This window comes from Sus scrofa, chromosome X (assembly GCF_000003025.6).
Source record: "Sus scrofa isolate TJ Tabasco breed Duroc chromosome X, Sscrofa11.1, whole genome shotgun sequence".
NCBI lineage: Eukaryota > Metazoa > Chordata > Mammalia > Artiodactyla > Suidae > Sus > Sus scrofa.
In genome coordinates, this window is record NC_010461.5 from 121,106,550 (window position 1) to 121,127,620 (window position 21,071).

Here is a 21,071-nt window from a genome sequence, read left to right on the forward strand (position 1 = left end):
TTGGGTATCTCCAGCACATACATGTGACTGGCGTGCTGGCCCTTTCCTCGGTGCTTGCACCAGAACTAAGTGACGCCACGCTCTCAGAAAGCATCCGGAATAGTGTATGTACAGCTGACAGAAACCAACATGGCAGGGTCTCTCTGTGTGTGTGTGTATGTGTGCATATCCGTGTGAGCACATGCTATTTAATCCCAGTGGGTCTTTCAGGTCAAAGAGTCTATGATTCTATAAACTTATCAAGACATGGTTGAGAATTCTCAACTTACTTAAGTTTACTTAAGAAAAATTGAAAAGGCTCTCTTTTCTGGGAAAGAATGGAAAAACTCCCAAGGAGGGGAGTGCATTGCTCAGCAGCTGGCAGGAGCTAGTGATGTCCTCTGGAGAGGTTCACCATCAGCTTCGTGGAGATACCTACCACCCATGGATTTGAATTCAAATTTTACTATCCATCAATGAAGCTTTTTTTTTGGAATCCAACCACACAATTCCATGTGTGTGTTATCTGTGACTGCTGTCACACTACAGCGGCAGAGTTATGACAGAGACCGTAGGCCCCCCCAAGCTTAAAATATTTACTGTCTGGCCCTTTACAGGAAAGGTCTGCTGACCCCTGCTCTAGACTCCAGATCCTACAGGAGCATCTGACTGTAGGATTGTCATTAAGGCCATTATTTAAAATAGCCTCACAAAAGTTTGTGAAGACAATTTGGCATCATTATAGTCTATTCCTAAAATGGCCTGTGTGACAAGTCTATGTAAGAAATGCACAGGTCAAAGTCAGGCATATTTTTTTGTAATTGTATTATGTGCATCAACAATCATGCCTGAATAATACAAGTTCTTTCCACAGCCGAGCTGTTTATTTCCAGTCGGGCTTGGATCTGTATGTAAGGTAATTTGGGTCATATCCAAAGGTGTTTGATTTCTTTGAAATTCTGGTTTGAAAAAGTCTTACCCAGCTAAACATTAAAAACTGCATCAAGAATACATGACATACATGACTCAAGTTGACTCAATAATACACCCCTCCAGTTTGCTTCATGCTTCGCTGCCCTGATGCCCGGAATAACTAATTGTTTGTGTCTAATGTCCGAAATACTCGGATGAAGGGTAGAAACTCAGTCCAGCTTTCTACGACCAGTACAAAGAATGGCTTTGTGTTTCACTCTCTAATCAAATATTTTATTTGACTTTGAAACTTAATTGATTCCTAAAGGGATACCAGCCCAAACTTGCACTATGTAATTGTGATGAAATCTTTTTTTTTTTTAAAGGTAAAAATATGGTATCTAGTTAAGGGCACTCTGGGAACTGAGATATTCAGTATGATTGAAATTGTCAGATAACCAATGGTTATCCTTCCATAAGAATTACATAATAGGGATCATTTTGAAATTTAATTAATATTTTCCTGGTCTTTTATAAAAATTGTCATGAATTTGCTTTAGTCTTCCTTAATTACTTAGATATTGTTCTGAGCATCAGTTATTGTGCTGTGCTATAATAGTATACTATGCTGTAATTGTGTCCTCAAGAGCTGTTGAGATGCCTAGGAAGGCTTGTCTCTATATTAAATGGCCATAGATTCTTGTGCTTTTTAAGTTCTGACCTTTCTGTGTCATTTTCTTTACCTGCCCCACGCTGTCAGCTTCCACATCTAAATGTTCCCAGTGTCTGCGCCTCTAGAAGTGTTTCCTCTTCCTTGCCATCTATGATTTGCTAAGGGGTGGGAAACAAATGGCCAAGCTTGTCCATGTCTTTCGTCAAAAGCCAGTTGCCTACCAGCAGGGCGAAGAAGCCCTTGAGCAGCAAACTCCATGGGCATTGTGACAGCCCTTTCGTTGAAAGGCATTTTTCCATCTTTTGTGGAGTTTATGGTCGTCTTCTAGAGTGATGGCCATGCTAGAAGCCTCTTGGGCAACAGAATCATGCTGAATATATTGAAAAGTTCAGTTCTAATAAAACATAGCACCATCATTCTTGCTTCCTTTGTGGGGGGTAGGGGGCATGCCCTTGGAATGCAGAAATTCCCAGGCCAGGGATTAAACCCGCGCCACAGCAGCAACCTGAGCCACAGCTGTGATGACGTCAGATCCTTAACCTGATGAGCCACCAGGAACTCCATCTTGCTTACTTCTCTTAAAGATAAATTATGCCGTGATCTTCTTTTTACTCCCTAGGGTGGCAAGATTCGGCTTCAAGAGTAGATTACTTACAGCAGTGATGGATGTAACTAATTCTTGTGTTTACTGGAATTTGTTGTCTCCCGTTTTAGAACACTTGCCTTGCAGTCCAAAATCTCTCTTCAGTTGGCTCGGAGCTATGTGTGCCCCATACATCATTGCAGTGCTTCTGCCTGCAGGTTTTGTCAGGATCCACACAGGTGTGCCACGCTCCCAGAAAGCCTGAACTGCACAAATCCGGATTTCTCAAAACACTGGCTGAACTGAATTTAGGGGGACTTTCAAATGAAATTTAAATCCTTTCAGATAATGCGCACCACTAGCATAATTCAGATTGCTTCCTATTCTCCAGCAAATTTATAATGAAATATTAAGAGCACGTCCCTTGTGAGAATAAGATACATCTATTTATGGCATATGTGTCACCGGTAAGGTAGAAAATTGAAGTTGTTTTCTATAAAATGGAACAAGTGAGCCGATCTTCTAATTACAGTCTTATTTACACTTCTACAAAAATCACCATCATTCGTTTATTTGAACCAAATCCTCTCTACTTCCACTGAGGCGTCATTGCCTAGCTAAGTGAGAAATTATACACTTGAATCTCACACATGTGGGTCATTTGTTCCCATGTTGCACATGTTGCCAAATAGATACCAGTCTTACGTATAATTCTGATAAAATGGCGGTAATGGCTGTGTGGCAGCAGGTTTTTCTGGCAAATGTTTATCCTTCAAATAGAGCTACAGACAGTAGCCCCATTAATGGAATCATTCACAGTGGTTTCCTATTTGCCAACATTTTTCAAGCTATATCTTCTGCAATAACAAATTGACCTTTCATTCCCCTTGAATCTTTAACTAATGTTTTTATTTTCTGTGTTCTTTCTTATAGGAATCCCAACATCTGACCCCAGGATTCGCCTTACAAAGTAGGTGTTTTGTTTTTTGTTTTTTGTTTTTTTTTTTAAATCCTTCTCAGTCCAAACAATCATATTCTCTCCTCCTTCACTTTCTTCTTTTTCCAACCTAGTACCATTAAAACATGAAATAACAGTAACATAAAGTCCCATAGTGATACATCCAATTGGTTCTTTTTTTTTTTAACTGTCACCCATGGCAGGATTCTATGAAAAAATATAACTGGAAGGGCTTCTTGTTCAAGACCAGTTTCATTCAGAAGAATCGTTTGAAGGTAGAGAACATGGAGAGTAAGAGTCTGTGCCCTTTTTTTTTGCAGAGTGGAGTGACCCGACCAGCAGAGCTTCTACCAAGTCAGTACCATTCAAGTCGTGAGTACTTGGGTTTCTGAAACAGGCTTCTCAGGGGCATTTGGCGGGGAAGAGGCACTTCAGTGCTTAGCACATCTTACTGTCTCTCCTGCTCCTTGAAAAGATGAACCTTGCCTCGTAAGAACACGGAGTTTGATTAGAGGGGCGAATGAGATTTCCCCCAATACCCAAGTTAGAGTCAAGATGAATGAGATCCCCAGTATATGCGCTCTAGTGGTCTAGCCACGGGCCAGGTCCATACGTGGGACACAAAACCAACTGAGATTCTCAACGAGTGGTCTGAGCATCATTAAACTTCAGCCGCAGACGTCATTATATCATGACGAGGATGGAGAAAGGCCCTGCCTAGGTGGCCCTGCTTGGACATGAAGTGTTGAGTGGATTGCCGCTTGCAGGTCGTCTGGTGACTGCATATTAAAGACATAGAATAAGAGATCCCATGACGCCAGGTTGCAGGTCAGAAGCCAGGGCCCTGCAGTTCACCCAGCACTGGCCTCATCTTTTATTAATGTTGACTGAAGGAGGGGTATGGAGAAACCAGTTTCCTCAGATTAACTAGTGTAGATTTTGTAATCTCCATGTGTCCGAGGGCATGTATCAAGGGAGTAGTTCTCTCACAACTTCGTTCAGTCCTAATAATAGAAAATGGAAGTTGACTTTTCTGTGTAATAGTCACATACTTGAAAATTTTCAAAATGAAATAATTTCTGACATTCAAGTGGCCTAATGGCACACTTGAAGTGAATTGCTCACCTTTTGGAAGATCACGAATAATTGCATAAAACAACTGGGAATGACTCCCAAGTAGACCGAGGCTCTGAGAAAGGCAGTGGTACTTCCACGTTCTTGGTTCTGTTTCGTGGCAAAGCACCCAAAGCCCTGACCCATCGCCATGAATCCCCCATTTAAAGAATCAAGAAAGAAAAAGAGGGAAGAGGAAAATAAAGCCATAACCCTGATTTAAGGACCAAATCATAGGGAAACGTGGAAATCAAAATCATGTTTGAGTCTGTTCATTTCGGGTTTTCCATTAAGCATCTTGAATTGCCCTCCCCTTTGTTATCCTACTGAACAATAGACTTATTCTCCCTCCCTTCACTCCTAACTTGCCCCACTCCCATTACAAAGTCAATAAAATTCACACGCACGCAGACACACATACACAGAGACACACACACGGTTGAGCTTTCAGGAAATCAATGCAGGTTTCCAAACATGAAAACATATAAAAATGTTTTTTCCATTGTAAAACGATCCTACTCCTAGAGCAAGAGTATTAAGCTCCTGCTGTGAGATATGCTGATTTCCATATAGACCATAAAATGCAATATTTCAATAGTTTGTAACTAACAGAAATAAACTTGTCAATTGTGGTTTATAGTTAGAGGCGGCATTTCCTGAGAACTGCACTTCATAGCACAGGGTGTATGGCGTTCAATAGGATTAAGGTTCTCTGTAGGAAGCATCGATAAAACTAGAAGACATTGAATCTGTTTTGTGAGTGAACTGTTCTCTTTTTAGCAGCTTGATCTAAGTTGAAGCATTGTTCATCAGACTTCGACTAGAATAAATTCCCTTCTTGTGGTAGGGGATAGGTTTAATACAAGGACAGATCAGAGTTATAATCATTATTTTTATTTTTAGCTTCCAAAGTATCATCAGCTTAGCCATTATGATCATTCCCCCATAGTTTGCTACAGTGTGCTTTTTAAGTCAGCCACTAGGATTTTCCATCTGGCAGGGCAATCCCATTCTAAGTGTAGACAGACTGCTAATGGGTGGAGCTTGGTGGCTGCAGGAGCAACACCTTCCCAAGGCTTGCAAATATCCAGGGCAAGCGCCTACCTCTTACTGCAGTAGGGAGAGACAGAGTCTCGTAAAACAGAATCCCTTAATTACTGGGCCAGTTTATTAGTTTTCCTCATCTTGGCCTCTTTTTCCTGGATGACGAAAGGCAGACCTTTCATTTGGGCCTGGAGGGTTTATAAGGACTGGTGCCCGGGAACCAGGTCTGAAGACGTTGGAGCAGGGGTCCCTGCGTGCCAGCTGGGAACCAGCCAGGCTAACTGGCCTTTGGAGAACTGGAGCTTTTCTGGCTCAGTCTACTCTATTGACACACAGTGCCTTTTATGGGGTGTCCATCTAAGTGGTGACATCCTACCTGCTCCAGCCAGAACCCTGGCTGCCCATGAGGCAAGAGCATTGGACTGGGGGACTTTCGAGACCTGGGCTTGAGTCTCTGCTCCATGACAGTTACAGTGTTGGGGAAAAGCACTGACCTGGGATTCGGAGGATTTGACTTTAGATCATGGGGGAATTTCTTTTTGTTTCACGGTATAGAGATAGAGCCACTTAAGGGAAATTAAGCAAAGTAATGCATCTATGTGTATACACACACAGGTATACACACAAACACTTGTCACAATTCAAATGTAAACCGTTATACGCCTTTAGTGATTGAACTTAACATAAAAGTGCATTTAACTTTAAGCCTTAATTTCTGGAGGAAAGAAGACCCAGCAGCCCGGAGGAGTCTGAGTTATATTACAGTCTCAGAACAGGCTTCACCCAGGTCTTCTCAATCCAAAGGCGTTTCTTCTAGCCTCCCTCAAAAAAGGTCTAAAAAGAGAGTGGGGTGTGGGTTTTCAAAGGTAAAATTGTATTTCCTGGGCTGTAGAGTTGTGTATTTGTACGGTAATATCATGACCATTCTGCCTCTAAACCACCCCTTTATTTCAGTTAGAAGATTCAGGGACCAAATGGACACCCCAGACATTGGGTTACCTTCTAGCTTCTTTGTGAAGCCATTAAGGGGCAATGGAGAAGAAAACTGAAGCCAAATCCAAAGTACTTGGATTGTCTTCATTGAGTTGGATTGCTTCATCTGGTTGATTATAACATCTTGTCAATGACTTGTCCGTACAGTGGCTTTACGAAAACAAAGGACTTTTTTGTCATTTATGAGCCATCCTAAATAGGGACAGATCAAATGCTTCCTGAGAGGTGGTTTTAGACACCATTCATGAACTCAAGGGCATCCATCCAGTCAGTCCTTGACTTTAGCTCCTTCTGTGAGGCTATAGGGACGATGTAGCTCCAGATATCCAGTTCCTTTGTTATCCTTGGTTGTCGGCCTTTGGGCTCAGTCCAGTTGTCCATCATCCAGACCTCTGTTAATCAAGTAGCTCCTGTGTTTTAAGCCATGCTGGTGAGAAGCCCTGGGTAGTTTCCATAAAAGCCCAACATAAAGGCAGATGTAGCCATAGTGCTGTTGTTTCCTTGCCGCAAAACCAGTTCCTTCATTTATGGTATTAGCTACAGGTTTGAAAACATTCCAGCCCTAGACCCAGAGAGTTGATGAAAAGCCTCACAAAAACAGATTAGTTGTGGCCAGTTTACCTGTGGGTGACAGGCGTGCAGACCAGATGGGCAAATGCTTGAATGGAGCACTAGTCAGGAGGAGAGGAAGTTGTATGATCACAGGAGGGGCAGGTGTTTCCAAGCATAATCATTGGGCTGTTGGGTCATGTGCCAGGCCAGGTGCCCCGTCCCATGTCTGGTCCTTATATGCACCTCACCTTATTATATTTAGCAGCCATCTGGAGGGGCTCCGAGTTATTCCCATTTTGCAGAGGAGAAACGTGAAGCTAGAAGACAGTCCCTCTTTATGAAGTATACACAGTCCAGTGGGAAGACAACCTGACTGTGGACATTTATCTCGGACGGACATGTTGGCTGAGTAAGAAGGCCCGAGTAATTGCACAGCTCTTAGGGGAAAGCTTGAATGTGGGCTGTGCGGGCCCCAAGTCCTCTCTTTTCCCACCGGGCCGTCCCTCCTGATGAGATCTGACGGAGTCAGGGATCTGATCCACCAAAGTCGGTCTTTTGTACCTAGACACAATCTTAAAATAGACTTGAAGAGCTGAAGTTGATGAGAAGTGATACCCCTCGGTTTTTAGATGATTCGAAATCAGGTCAAAATTGCTTTATTGAACAAAAATATCCTTCCTTCTAAACTTGTCTCTATGTGCTATGAAGATCTCATTACCACAGGGAACAGAAATATTATTAGAATGTTTGCCCGTTTGCTATGCCCGATCACAAGCATTACATTATTTCTTAGATGAATTTGGAAAAATAAAAAACGTCTGCCCCCCCCCAAAAAAAACCCTCATAACACAAAACATATTCGCTACCACCCTGGCCATCTTTCTACCAAAACTTTGATCATTGAAAACGTTGTCCTTTGAGAATCTGACTTGAGATCGGAGCACAGCAATAACCCCCATCTCTAGAAAGTTCATATTTTCTTCCCTAAGTGGATGTTTGGTCTGCTACTTAGATAGGATTTCTGGTAGCAAAGTAACCGTGGAACGAGGCAGGAAAAAAAAAATGACTGTTATTTTCTTAATCAGATTAATCCTTAATCAGAATACATGAGTTGGTCCTTGGAACTTGGAAATACTACTAGTCAGTTTGAGGCTTACAACAGCCAAACTGAACTCTCCCAATAAACGGGTAAATCTTGATCATCGCTGGTTGCAGCCGTTCCGGCTTTCAAACTGAGATGTATGCCAACTCTTGCTTTTAACCTGTCATGTGTGCCCTGCATCTTCGAGCTTGCCAACTTTTCCTAAGGACTTAATGTATTTTTGGAAGTTCTCCACTACATCAGGGACAACCACCTGGGAGCAGAGAAAACAAAATTTGGCAGCCTGTTCAAGCTGTGAATTAAAGGTAATTCACAGTTTGAAATGAATCAGCATGAGGTCCTTAAGAAGAGTAATCAGACATCAAGAGGGTTTTATTTTGAGGACTGTATATTGGCTAATGTGACAACAAGCAATATTGGCATTTGGAATGTTCGTGTCAAGAAGAGCTGAAGCTGCTGGTGCTTGACAGGCTCCAAGACAAAAAACTAGGGCTCCTTTGATGGGACTTGTGGATTACCACTTTCCTTACACAAGCTGAAAACAGACATGTTTTTGCTCAGGGAGCATAAATCTTGAAAGATCAGGTTTTATTTTTGCATCTTTGTTCATATGCCCAAGATTTGTAGGTTTCAGGTGGATTTTGAGACACTTCTATAATTATTACTATTATGTTTTTGTCTTTTGTCTTTTTAGGGCTCCACCCTCAGCATATGGAGGTTCCCAGGCTAGGGGGCGAATCAGAGCTGTAGCCGCCGGCCTACGCCACAGCCACAGCAATGCACAATCCGAGCTGTGTCTTCCACCTACACCACAGGTCACGGCAACACTGGATCCTTAACCCACTGAGCGAGGCCAGGGATCAAACCCGCATCCTCATGGATGCTGCTTGGGTTTGTTAACCACTGAGCCGGGACAGGAACTCCAAGACACCTCTGTAATTAGAAAGAAACATCTCTCTCTCTTTCTCTCTGGGAAAAGTCAAGTATCTCCTCTTTTCTCCCTGACTTGCATCCATATTTAATTTTGCTCACTCAAGCTTTCATTCCTTTCAAGACAAATGCAGTGCATTGAGCCCCTGTTGTGTAGAAAGCACTGGACAAGGCAGTGAGCTAACTCCGAGAGAAAGGCTGCACACCCTTACTCAGTGCCTGCTGTGTGCCAGGCGCTGTCTCTCTTGACAAAGGGCCCACGGGAGTCACCCTGCATTACAGTTCACGGCAGCAGAAACCACAACTCAGAGCTGTCAAGTGAGTCCCCCAAAGGGCCACAGTAACCAAACCACAGCGGGACAGACTGCAAAGCACACAGTTAATCTGCACGAGAGCCATCCCACGGGCCCTACTGATTTGAATTCAGGTGTGGCCTTGCCCTGGCATCAGACCACAGGACACCGACCACAGAGCTGGCCAAAATGGCCCATTATTTTGGTTGCCATCAGGGAAAGGATTAGATCTGAATATTGCCACCGAGTCAGGTCTCTCATACACAGCACATGATGATGGGGACTCTGTAGGCGGGCACCGGTCCAGCCTCAGCTCAGTGGCCCAAAGCCAGATGGTGTCCCCATGCCTGTGAGATGCTTCCTTTGGTGATGTGGCAAGATCCAAGCCTGCAGGGGATTTTACCACCACACAAAATCCCTATAAAGGTGATTTCGGTGGCCTGTGATGGGACCTTCCCTGTCCAGAAATCTCCATTTTGCCATTAGGAAAAACAGGAGAACTGATACTTGCATCTGTCTTTATGATAGATTTATCCATCACCTTTATGCTTACCAATATTTTTTGATCATTAGAAAGTTGCTTTATTTTATATCCACCTGATGGAATAATTTTTAAAAGTTATTCCCGGTGTCATCAACCAATGGCTTTATTGCTGCATTCTCCTAGAGATTTTGAACAGTAAATGGCAGTGAAGCAAATCGTGCTGGTTGAAGTTGCTGGAGTGAATAAGCAAGGAACCGAAGTTAAAAGTAATTACAGTTGTCTAATTGTACATAATGTTTTGATCACACACACACATGCATGCACATAAGTGCATATCCTCTGTATCCCAGAATATCTGGCCCCTCGAATGCAACTGATCTCATGAGGGGCATGCGCACTCTTTTTACAGTTACTAGATCGTAAAACGATATGACCAGGGCTACTTCCCGTGTGCCCAGTGATTGATAATTTTATAGCACTTTCACACAACGCATTAACCTCCTGTGAGTGTCAGAGCAATCCTATTAGATCCAGGTGAAAAGAAGCCAGGCTTAGGGAGGGGAAGATATTGACCAAAGTCTGCCAGCTAGGGAGTGGCAGAGCTGGGCCTGGAAGTCAGCATTCTGCATCCCCATTAGAACGCGCTGCCTTGTCCCCGGATTTCCCAGATGGCTGCAGGGCCAGAGCTCATCAGTCAGAGCGCTGACACGTCTTCCAGGCCCAGGTGAAGAAAATAGAGCAGCAGTGCAGAAAGCCGCATGGATCATTCCTACAAATTAAAAAGAAAGAAACTAACTAACTAATATAACTAACAAGAAACCTCCCCCAACTGAGCCTGGACTAGATGAGAAGGAATATCCACTGTGCTTCTGAACTACACATCCTGCTTTTCCGTCCTATCAAGCATCCTGCCAGCAGCCAGATACTTCATGGCAATTACATTATCAGAACGTTATGTTGAAATGGTGTGCTCTTGACACCTTCTCAGAGCTGCTAAAAGCCCTTCCATTTTACGGAGCGGGGAGCAGTGTTGGTAGAACACTGCAGATGCTGGCACAATTACAGCTGTAAAATCAGTTGAAAAATCTGACACATGCCTTTCCTTGTGGTTCATCCAGCCACTTTAATGATGAGGACCAGAAAAGGAAAAGGTCTCCAAGCTATTCGACCGACATCTCCAAGTAGGCTGCCAATACTGGGACCGCGGGATGGAGGAGGGTGGGGTTGGCGTATGCCTCCTAAAAACCAAATGAGTAAAATTATTTTTCTTTGTTATCTGCCCTGTGGGATCTTGAAAGCTGATACCTACCAGTACCACCTCTAATATACCACTTGGTCCTTGGAAGGTTCCAAGATGCCTTGAGAGAGCCATCAGGGCAAAAGGGCATAGAAGGTCATGATTTACAGAGGAACCAACCTGCAATGCCGCTACTTCCATTGCCTAACTTCAGGAGTGACCTCATTTCTGCATAAGTTGCCCACTTTCTAAAATCCTAGATAGAGAGCTCAAGATTCTAACTCTATGGGCAATTTCTAGATTTTCAAGAGAAAAATCCAGAAAGTACCTAATGCTCACGGTATCTAGAAATTGTCTGTGGCATCTAGAAGTTGAGAGGGTCATTCTATATTTCTCCAAAATCATTTTCATTCATCATATAATACAGACAGAAGGGAAGCAAAGAAACTGCACGTGAGCTGTGCGCTAGGGTGATAATAGTCACCTCTTCTGGGCCCACACACTTTACAAGCATTAGCTGTTTCATCCTCACAGCATCTGTGACGTGGGATGTCACCATCATCCCCACTCCCAGGACTGTCCTCAGAGAGGGCACCTAACAAACACGCCAAACACCCATGGCCGGATGGCCAATGCTGGTGGAAACCTGCAGCCAGGCCTGCCTGGAATGCTGTGCACTGAGCCATCACCCTGGTTCACTCATCTCCTCACCCTCCATCCTCGCAACACCTCTCTAAGATGAAACCGATTTTATGGAGAAGCAAATTTCATCTCAGAGTCTTGGAAGGACTGGCTCAAGATCACAAAGCCAGTTATGGAAGGAGACGCAATCTCACTCCAGGATTCTTGGGTTACGAAATTCAAGCTTTTCTCTCTGTCTCCATTGATCATTAATTAAGTACAGAGACAAGAAGTACTTTCTCTTTCTGTGACATTTTCCATTCCCACATGGAGCGTTTATCTTTGTCACATTTGGGCTTAACTCAATTCCGGGAGCCAGGAGAGGGGAGGGGGTTGCTATTGCTCCTGAGAGGCCTCAGCTGCTGGGCCTCCATTTCCAGGTGACCCAGATCCCAGTGCTTTCACTTCCTGCCATGTGACTTGATGAAGTCACTTGATACCTTTATGAGTCTTTGTATCAACATATACAAAAAGGAGATGCACTATGGCTCAGACTCCGCCATGAAATGTCACCACTGGACGAGCTCATGAATGGGCTTTGCCATCAGTTCATTGCATCAGTTCTCTCCCCGTGTTAAAAGTGAGGAAAGCCACGCTCAGATGGCTTACATGAGAGCCCCAAGTTCACACAACTTGCTGTTTCAAGGCTCAGTCCCACTTCTTGAGCCTAGTTGAGTGCTCTTTTTGCTGATATCTGCCTTTACTTCTCACAAATGTTGTGTCGATGTGGTTTGACTCAAAGGATCAACTCCCAATGCCAACGGAGCAATGGACTGAAAATCAGTCACTCTGTGGGCCACCCCCTCCTACTTAGATGAGGTTTCCCTAGCACTCTTCCGCATGTTCCACCATGATGAGAAAGGATTCGATTCAGTGATAATTTCAGCACTTGAGAAGAATTTGAAAAGTTAAAAAAAAAAAACTCATACACGTTTTACAGTCTCGCTGTCTTAGAGAATTTGGTGTTAGGTCCATTCTTTATCTTCATGCTTCTTGGGGGTGCTCTCTTACTCTGTGGTTGAAGAGGACCTGAAGCTGGTGACCTATCTTGACCTTTACAACTGGATTAAAATTCCAGGTTGCTACTGTGGTAACCATGCTTTGAAAATTAGATTCTGACAGTCACTAAGAAATTTAAAAGTTCACTGCTGCCATGAACTTTGGAGAAAGGTTGCTTACAATTGTCAGCGACAGCCTCTTGATTGAAATAATCTGCCTTTCTGTCTGCTAGAAAGTGTGTGTGGAGGGGCACAAAAAGATTATATCTTGATAGATTTTTTTAAACAGAAAAGAAATGGTTGTGGTTTGAAGCAAAGCAGTTTTCTGCATGAAATTTAAATCAAATTCAGCTCAGTTGATACTATGCCGAAAGAGCTGTGATGTTCAGGGTGGCAGGAAGCCAAGAGGCACAGTAAAGATGTAAAGACGCTCAGAGAAGATGCTCCTGCAGGTGCATCCCAGACAAACCTCATTGGGCTGTGGTTCAAATAGCAGCCACTTTCAAACCTCAAGTTGCTGTGGCCAGGGTTCTACACGGCAGGGACTGCAGAGTGGGCACACGACAGACTTTCCCATCAAGGGGGCAAGTAGTCGCTGATTGTCCCGGTGGTATGATGAGCTGGAAGTCATGTTGACACTTCCTAGGCCAGGGAAATAGGACCCAGGGAATACAGGGTACCTGGTCTCTGAAGAAGTTAGCTGATGGAGGCATTTGAAATTCCAGGCATCCTGCCCTTCCTTTTGCATTTCTCTTCCAAGACAAGTAGATCATGGTGAGTTTGGCTTTATAATTAGTTGTAGTCTATGTCTGTGGTTCTGTGAGAGGATTTTTAAAAATTTGATCAGGCACTTTTTTTTTTTTTGACATGCTGCAACAGGATTTGAATGTGTTCCTTAGACAACACATAAAACTACCTCTTGGGGTTCCCTTGTGATGCAGCAGGTTAAGGACCCGGCATTGTTACTGCTGTGGCTCTGGTAGCTACTTTGGCACAGGTTCAACCCCTGGTCTGGGAACTCCTGCATGCCGCAGGCATGACCAAAAATTTAAAAATAAAATAATAATAATAATAATAATAATATAAAAATACCTCTGTAACTTTCTGAATGGTGCAGTTCCACACCAGTGATAATGCTCTCGCTCTGAGAAAGTTGGCAGACTCTTTTCCCCACAACAGATATCAAATATTAAACTGAAAAAGAATGGATATATGTGCATGTATAGCTGAATCACTCTGCTGCATACCAGACACCAACACAACTTTATAAATCAACTATACTTCAATATGAAATAAAGATTAAATAAAAAAGAACTTGAACAATATCAGGTCGTTGGGAGTGAGGCATTTGGAGCAAGAGGAACTCTCATCCTCCATTGAGGGGTACCTCTAACTGAAGACCTGAGGGGAGATTGCCCCTCATGTCGCTTGAGAATCTCTTCCTCCTGGTTTGGTCAGTCTATGTGCTGAGGAAACTGGGAGAGTGATGACCTAATTGTGACATTCCTCCTAAGGAATGTTCTGGAAAACCCAACAAACACCACCAGTCTTCCACTTGAGAGGGCTGTAGAACCTCAGGTAGCACTTAAAATTCTACTGACATAATAGAGTCTGTGAGCTTCTTAGGGAGAAGGGTCTGTGTTCCTTAGCAACTAGTACAGGACTTCCTCCTTGGTAACCGGAAATTGATATTGAGTGAATGGTATGTGGTGAAGTAAGGATCCAGAAGGTGTCAGTTATTCTGAGTTAATCTTAACATTTTTGAGATCTTTTATGCTTAGATTCCTCAATCTATATTGAAAAGGTACTATCATAAGAAGAAATATAGGAGTTTCCATTGTGGCTCAGTGGTAACGAACCCGACTAGTATCCATGAGGACATGGATTCAATCCCTGGCCTTGCTCAGTGTATTAAGGATGTGGCATTGCTGTGGCTGTGGTGTAGGCGGGCAGCTACAGCTCCGATTTGGCCACTAGCCTGGGAACTTCCATATGTCATGGGTTTGGCCCTAAAAAGCAAAAAAAAAAAAAAAAAAAAAGAGAGAGAGAGAGAGAGAGAGAAGAAAAGAAATACAAATGCGTGAGTGTGCACGTGTGTATGTCTGAGTACTGTAGTCATGGAAAGCAATGCAGTGCAGAGATTGAAGTGAACAGGCTCCACAGCTGTATTGTCTGGGTTCAGATCCCCGTTTTACCATCTTACAGTCATGTGGCCTTGGCCAAGTTACTTAACCTTCTGTCACTCAGTTTCCTCATCTATAAAATGGGGGTGGTAATAGGCCCCGCATCGTAGGACTAAATGACTGAAGTGTTTGGTTCATAGGAAGTTCTCAGTAGACATTAACCATTTTTATTCATTATGCTTATGATTAGTACTGTCGTTATTATTCTGAATCAGTGCCATTTTCACTGTGTTCCAACCTCCAGTCACTTGGGGAGCCTTTCCATCCATTCCCTGACCTGTCCCAAAGGCTTTCAGTTGGAGGAAGATCTCTCCAGAATGAGCAAACCTTCCATCGAACCTCTCCTTTATTGACTCACCTACCCTAGGACCTGAGGATAAAAATGAAGAATGGCTAAAATGTCTTAAATGCATCCACTTTGTGTACTAGGCACTTTGTTCTTCTTGGGAACTCATCGTGGCCTCTGATCACAGCCACAGCTGTGCTTTTAATTCTGCGATTATTTTTTTTTAAAAAAACAAACAAACAGAAGAAGCTAGGTAGGACTTATTAAGTCCAGGCACTGTGTTGAGTATTTTTCTATCCACTAGCTAATTGGATATTCACAACCCGATGAGATGTAGGCACCACTATGACTCACATTTCACACAAGAGAAACTGAGGTTCGTGAATGGAAACTAAGTTCTCACAGCCAATATTGCTGGGTTCATGTCTTGAGCCTCTGTTGGGCTGACTCCAGGAAAAGACCTCTGAACCGCAGCCTTCCTGCCTACTCATAAATGGCCAGTCCTGGAATCCACCTGGACTCTGTCTTGGGAAATTACAGCACCTCCTCAGAGATAACAGAGGACCAGAACTTGACCAAAGACATTCTCTGCCCCTGATTCCCAGGGTAGCCTCTCACTTTTGGTAAACTCATCACTGGAGGAGTTTCATAATTGTGGGCTGCTTGATTCACATATAGGTACGAATAACTGTTTCTGAAATACTGTAACAAGCATGTTGACAGTTTTCTAATCAAGTAGAACAGAATCCCTTTCTGAATTCCCATTTTTTGGGGGAAGCCTAAGGGGATTCATCCAAATAAGGAAACATATGACTAAAATTTCATGGACCGGCCCCCACCATTCTGTAAAATAAGCACTCTCTTCCTTTGCCTGGGCAAATCATTCCTGATGCTATCTTTCTGCTTCTGTTTCCTTAGTCTACAAAGACACTCCAGACTCTGCCTTTAATTATGATCAGGCTTGACTCTGACTCCCTTGAGAAATAAGCTTGTTTTTGCTGCGAGGGAAGGTAAAATAACATTTAAATAGGTTTTAAAAATAAGAATGAAATCTCAGAAGACACACTATTGTAGAACATACTGTATATCAAAATATATCAACACATAGTTGTAACAGTGACTTAGTAAACACATTACTGAGTGAACTATGAAAAATAATCCACCGAGGGGCTATTTCCCCACTCCTAAGCACTGGGTTAAGAGAGTATCTTCAGGAAGTAGATATGCATTTTTTTAAAAAAAATATTTGTTAGTGTTTCTTTCTAGAAAATCTTTTTCAAGTCCCCGAATCTAATCTTTTTTTCTTCCCTTGCTTGGAAAAGTACACTGTAAGGCATTTAGTTAAGTGGTATGTTAAATGGAGGGCAGTTTTAGGAGACAACAGTTCTGAGCAAAGAACCATCTTTAGCAATTTGATTCTGAATGTGACATAAATTAAGAATAAAATGGAATCAAAGGAGATTCAATGAACTCTTTCCAATCTGTCACATCACTTAGAAACTGACACCAATTGTATTTTCTACTGTCACCTTTATTATTATAAGAACCTGAAACTGTAGGTCAAATAAATTTGTCAGTACAAGTAAATGAATTTCCATGTTCTGGAAAGTGATGTTTTCTCTGGACAGCCTGAGTTATCCTGGTTAAGAGACCACTTCTGTGGAAGAACACGGCTTCCCAAAGACCATTCTTTTGCATAAAGTTTTACTTTAAGCTCCTAGACTCTATGTCCCAAAATTATAGAATGGTAGGAGGCATTTCTAAGCATCCATCCCTCTCTTACTCTTGCTAAAACTTGTAGACCTAAACTAAAGTAACACGGCTTTTAAAATCATGGTTTGGGTCAGATTTGTGGTCTTTTAGTTCCATGTAAAAAAAGTGTGATATGATGAGACCGTTGGTTATGAACATCAGAGCATGTCAAACAATTTCCAGTTTAAAGTCATGAAATAATTACCCACATTTGAACCTGTGGTATAAAACTATTTTCTTAGTGTCATTCCAAAAAATATAAATGGTGCATATATACAAAGATTTCAAAGCAGTGTTTCTTATAAATAGCATTTTGGTAGCTCCTCCTTTTCAAAAGAAGGCAGGGGACAAAGCAGGAGAGTCATGATTATAACTCACAATTTTACGTGGGAGAGAAGAAGAAAAGACATATAGAGATGTTTCCCCACTTGAAGCAAACCTGTCACAGAAATCCTCGCATATATTTCCAAACAGATAAAAAGGTAATTTTTCACCCTTAAAAAGAATCCTTCACTTTGAAAATGATTCACCGCAGGTTTCCTCTAAATAGTAAGCTCATCTCATGCATTTACAATATGGTTTGATTTTCAAAACATCAATTTACATGCACTTTCCAGAAACAAATCCATTGTGCAAAGTGATGCTTCCCTGTATAGCATGAAAAGGTAAAAATATTTTTTAAAAATTAGGGTTTGTGGTTTATAGAGTGTGATCATCATTAATATTAATTATTTAGAGTCCAGCAGCTTTCACTAACACAAGCAGAGCTGGAGATGCCACGGGCTGCCTCAGAGGTAGTTCCATAATGCTCATTCATAATTAGCGAAATGCCGTATTTCAGCAGCAGTCAATCAAACACTGCCTTGTTCTTGTTCTCATGGGAACCTAATCCTTCGGTCCCTTCTTCCTCCTTCAGTTTGCCTGGTTCATGGACACATTCCATGAGCTGAAAATCTAACACTAAATTAGGGAGAAAATTAGAGTAGTTTTCATGACTCACATTTGAAATGGAATGGAGCGCAGACAATCCACAGCCCACGCAAAATGGACAGATCAGTGACTAGAGACGTGACATTGCATCACTCAGGAACGTGAATTCTCTAAAGAACCCTGGCAGCCAGGGTGGAAAGGTTACCTGGAATCATCGTCTCAAATAGAGCAAAATGCTGTTGCAAAGGGAGCTGGGGCTGAGCTGTGCAGCATCATTTGAGATCTGCGCACCTGGGAACTATGAGTGCATCTCAGATGCAGAAGACACAATGCCCTGCTTTAAGTGGAATGTTTTCAGTAAGATGCTGATGGCTTGGCTTTTTTTTTGACCACTCCTGAGGCATGCAGAAGTTCCTGATGGAACCCATTCCACAGATGTAACCAGAGCTGCAGCAGTAACAACGTGACTTGGCTTGTTTTTGTTTGTTTGTTTGTTTGTTTTTTTAAGGTGTTTAGTCTCTGTTGGAGAGAGGGTCAAATCACGCAGGAACATTTACAGCAATACGGAGATGGACCTTAGGTGGATTTGCTAGGCTTCTAAGATGATTTTTCTCTGGGAAAGTCCTCTTCCTCTACATGAAAACCTCTAGCCCCTGAAACAAATGCAAGCACTCGCCCAATCATTTGGCCAAACACAGTTTTAAACTTGCCTATGGAATTCAGCTTGAACAGTTTTAACAAAGGTTTTTCTGAGCTGACCATATAGGATCAATTCTGTGTCTGTTATTTGTAGAACAGTCATTTCAGACATATTTTCAAATACAGTTTTCTCAGATAATGTCCAAGAACGCAATGAGCTTCTCCACTTTAAAAAGAAAAGACCTATTTCTTGTTCCATCGTGACCACTGGCAGGTTGGGAGGGAAGTCATGGATGTAGCTCTGGGTGACTATTTCGAGAATTTTCATATATCAAATCTCATCTCCTAATTGAAAATCAGAGTTTTTATAATGGCTTTTAAACAAATCTTATTAGTGTTAAACCACTTCCCTCAGAAGCTTTGGCTGTGTGGTCTTATTTATGCCATGCAAATGATGGGAATATTTGAGACAAATCAGTTCAGAGGGAAATAACCTCACTTTTCTGTCAATTATGTGGATGGGGAAGGCAAAATTATTTTAGAGATGAAATGTCTAGATTTCATCTTTCCTAAGTGCTTTAGCATAAAATATGAGTATGAAAGAGTTACCATAGATTAATCGGTATTCAGGGGGGAAAAAAGGCCTTTTATGAGCCAATATATTTGGGAAGCAGTGGGTTAAAAAAAAAAATCTAACAAGTCTTTTCATTGTAGGAATTCTTTGAGCCTTTAATATGCTAATGTGCAGTCTATTTCAAGGGGAGGGCTATAGAATAGGAAGTGTTTCCCAAACTGACTTGGCCATAGAATTTTTTTCCCCAGAATAACTTCAGCTGTGCCCAACTAGATAACAGCATCATTCTCTGTGAGTAGCTATGTAGATGCAGCTTCACCAGCTACCTGGAGTGGAGATGCTCATTCTTTTTTTTTATCTTGCCACCCTCAGTCCACTTCTCTAGTTGCTCCACCAGATCAGAAAGAATGTTTTAAAGCAAACATCCCTTTTCGGCAGCTTAGTGAAATTACAATTTGTATTCAGAAATCATGGAGGCTTTCTTTTTGAATTAATAATTTGGAGGGTGTTCTGAAAAACCACCCACTTTCTCTTGGAAGATTTCTTTGGAGAGAGCCTTTGGTTGGGTTCCCGCCCTCCCCAGACTGCCTGCAGCTGGAAGATGTCTCCTGGGTGGTTGACTCCAATGCTTGGCCATCATCTTCCCTCACTGTGGGGAGAGAAGCTGGCTGCATAGAGAAAGAAACGCTGCAGACTCACTGAACGTTCTTGGGAGATAATTCACTGCCATGTTTTATAAAACCAGGGACTGGATGTGCTTAAGAGCTTTTTATTAGGTATTGCCAAGATAGATAATAGTCCTATTATCCTGGTGACTTTTGAGACCATTCTGAATGCTGGTACTATTGAACGTGCAGTAATGAAGTCACCTCAAATCAAAGCGTGTGGATTGTCCACCTCAAACTGTGTCTTGCCGGGCTGGCTGTGTGCTGGGCTGTCGTCCCTCCACCCTCTGGGAATGTGTTTTTGGAATGCAACCTTGCGTAACATTGCTTGAGAAAAAAAAAAAAAAAAACACAATTCAAAGATAATTTATTTTTCAATTTTGGGGAGGGAGGTTGCATCACACAGTCCCGAGTCTAAAGGAAAGAATTTCCCATTTTGCCCTGGTGTTCTGTGTGCTGCTTGGCTCTATCAGCACTGATGTATTCCTTCCCAAACAGCCAAATCATATTTTCAATTGAGGCCAAGAATGTGTCCTTTACTTAAGTACTTTCTTGATAACAGATCTCCTGTTATGAGGAACATCTACTACGTAGTTAAGCTGGTATTATAACCCCCTACCCTGGTATTTCTGGTCTTCTGAGTGAGCTACATGCCGAAAACAAGATGTTTCTGTGTACACAGTCCTCCATTTAATTATCATTTTAATTAGTTTATTGACTTAAACATTAGTTTCGAACACATTTTACAATAATGAGCATAGCATACAAGCAATTTATAATTTTCATTATGTCTTATCTCATTCACATTGTGTGAGGCTTGATGGCAGATAATTAGTTGATTGGATATGAAAGCACCCAAAATACTGATGGGTAACAGAGATGAGCTCTGATTAGTTGGCTCTTTCTGCCTTCACCAATTATATATTGTTCTTTGTATTTATTTCTGATGGGTACTCAATATTAGTCATATGCATTTTGGTAAAATTTGTAGAGAGAGACGGGCCAGTGGTTGTATTTGGAATATCTTCTAATACCCACTTTATCCTATGGAGGAACTCGAACACTGACATTTTTCTTTCTGGGAAGAACTCTCTGTCTTTAGATTTTCTCATGCGTCCTTATCACAGCTGATTTTATGCATGCGTGTCACAGACCCATTTTTGTAAATATCATGTTTCTCAGCAAATTGGTAGGGTTCAATCAAGGAATTCAGCAATAGAAGAATGAGCCCCCGCCCCCGCCCCCCTCGAGACACACACACACACACACACACACACACACACACACACACACTAACAAAGGTGAAACTACAAAGTGCTGTGAGAGAGTGGTACAACAGTACTCTAAGACTGTGCCCTCAAGGTGGGGAGTGGCTGGGGGAAGACGATGACAATCACACACCTGATCTCACTGTCTGAGCGTCAGAGCTCTTCTTTGCATTATCTTGGTTACTGGACTAGGAGTGGCCGTCTAACAGCCTCTAGTGCAAATTCTGTTTGATTGATGGCCT

At 42.3% G+C, this 21,071-nt stretch overlaps 1 protein-coding gene across 11 annotated transcripts in view; it reads left to right on the forward strand.

The window, feature by feature from the left end:
• AFF2 (AF4/FMR2 family member 2) overlaps nt 1-21,071 on the forward strand; it is a 486,016-nt gene that overhangs the window by 328,991 nt on the left and 135,954 nt on the right. For 7 of the 11 annotated variants that reach the window (XM_013984014.2, XM_013984035.2, XM_005654300.3 and 4 more), the window contains 2 exons: nt 3,081-3,117; nt 3,426-3,477. In XM_013984014.2, the coding sequence (XP_013839468.1) occupies nt 3,081-3,117; nt 3,426-3,477 (89 nt within the window). The remainder of the gene's footprint in view (nt 1-3,080; nt 3,118-3,425; nt 3,478-21,071) is intronic. The other 4 variants (XM_013984028.2, XM_013984042.2, XM_013984031.2 and 1 more) reach the window with 1 other exon arrangement.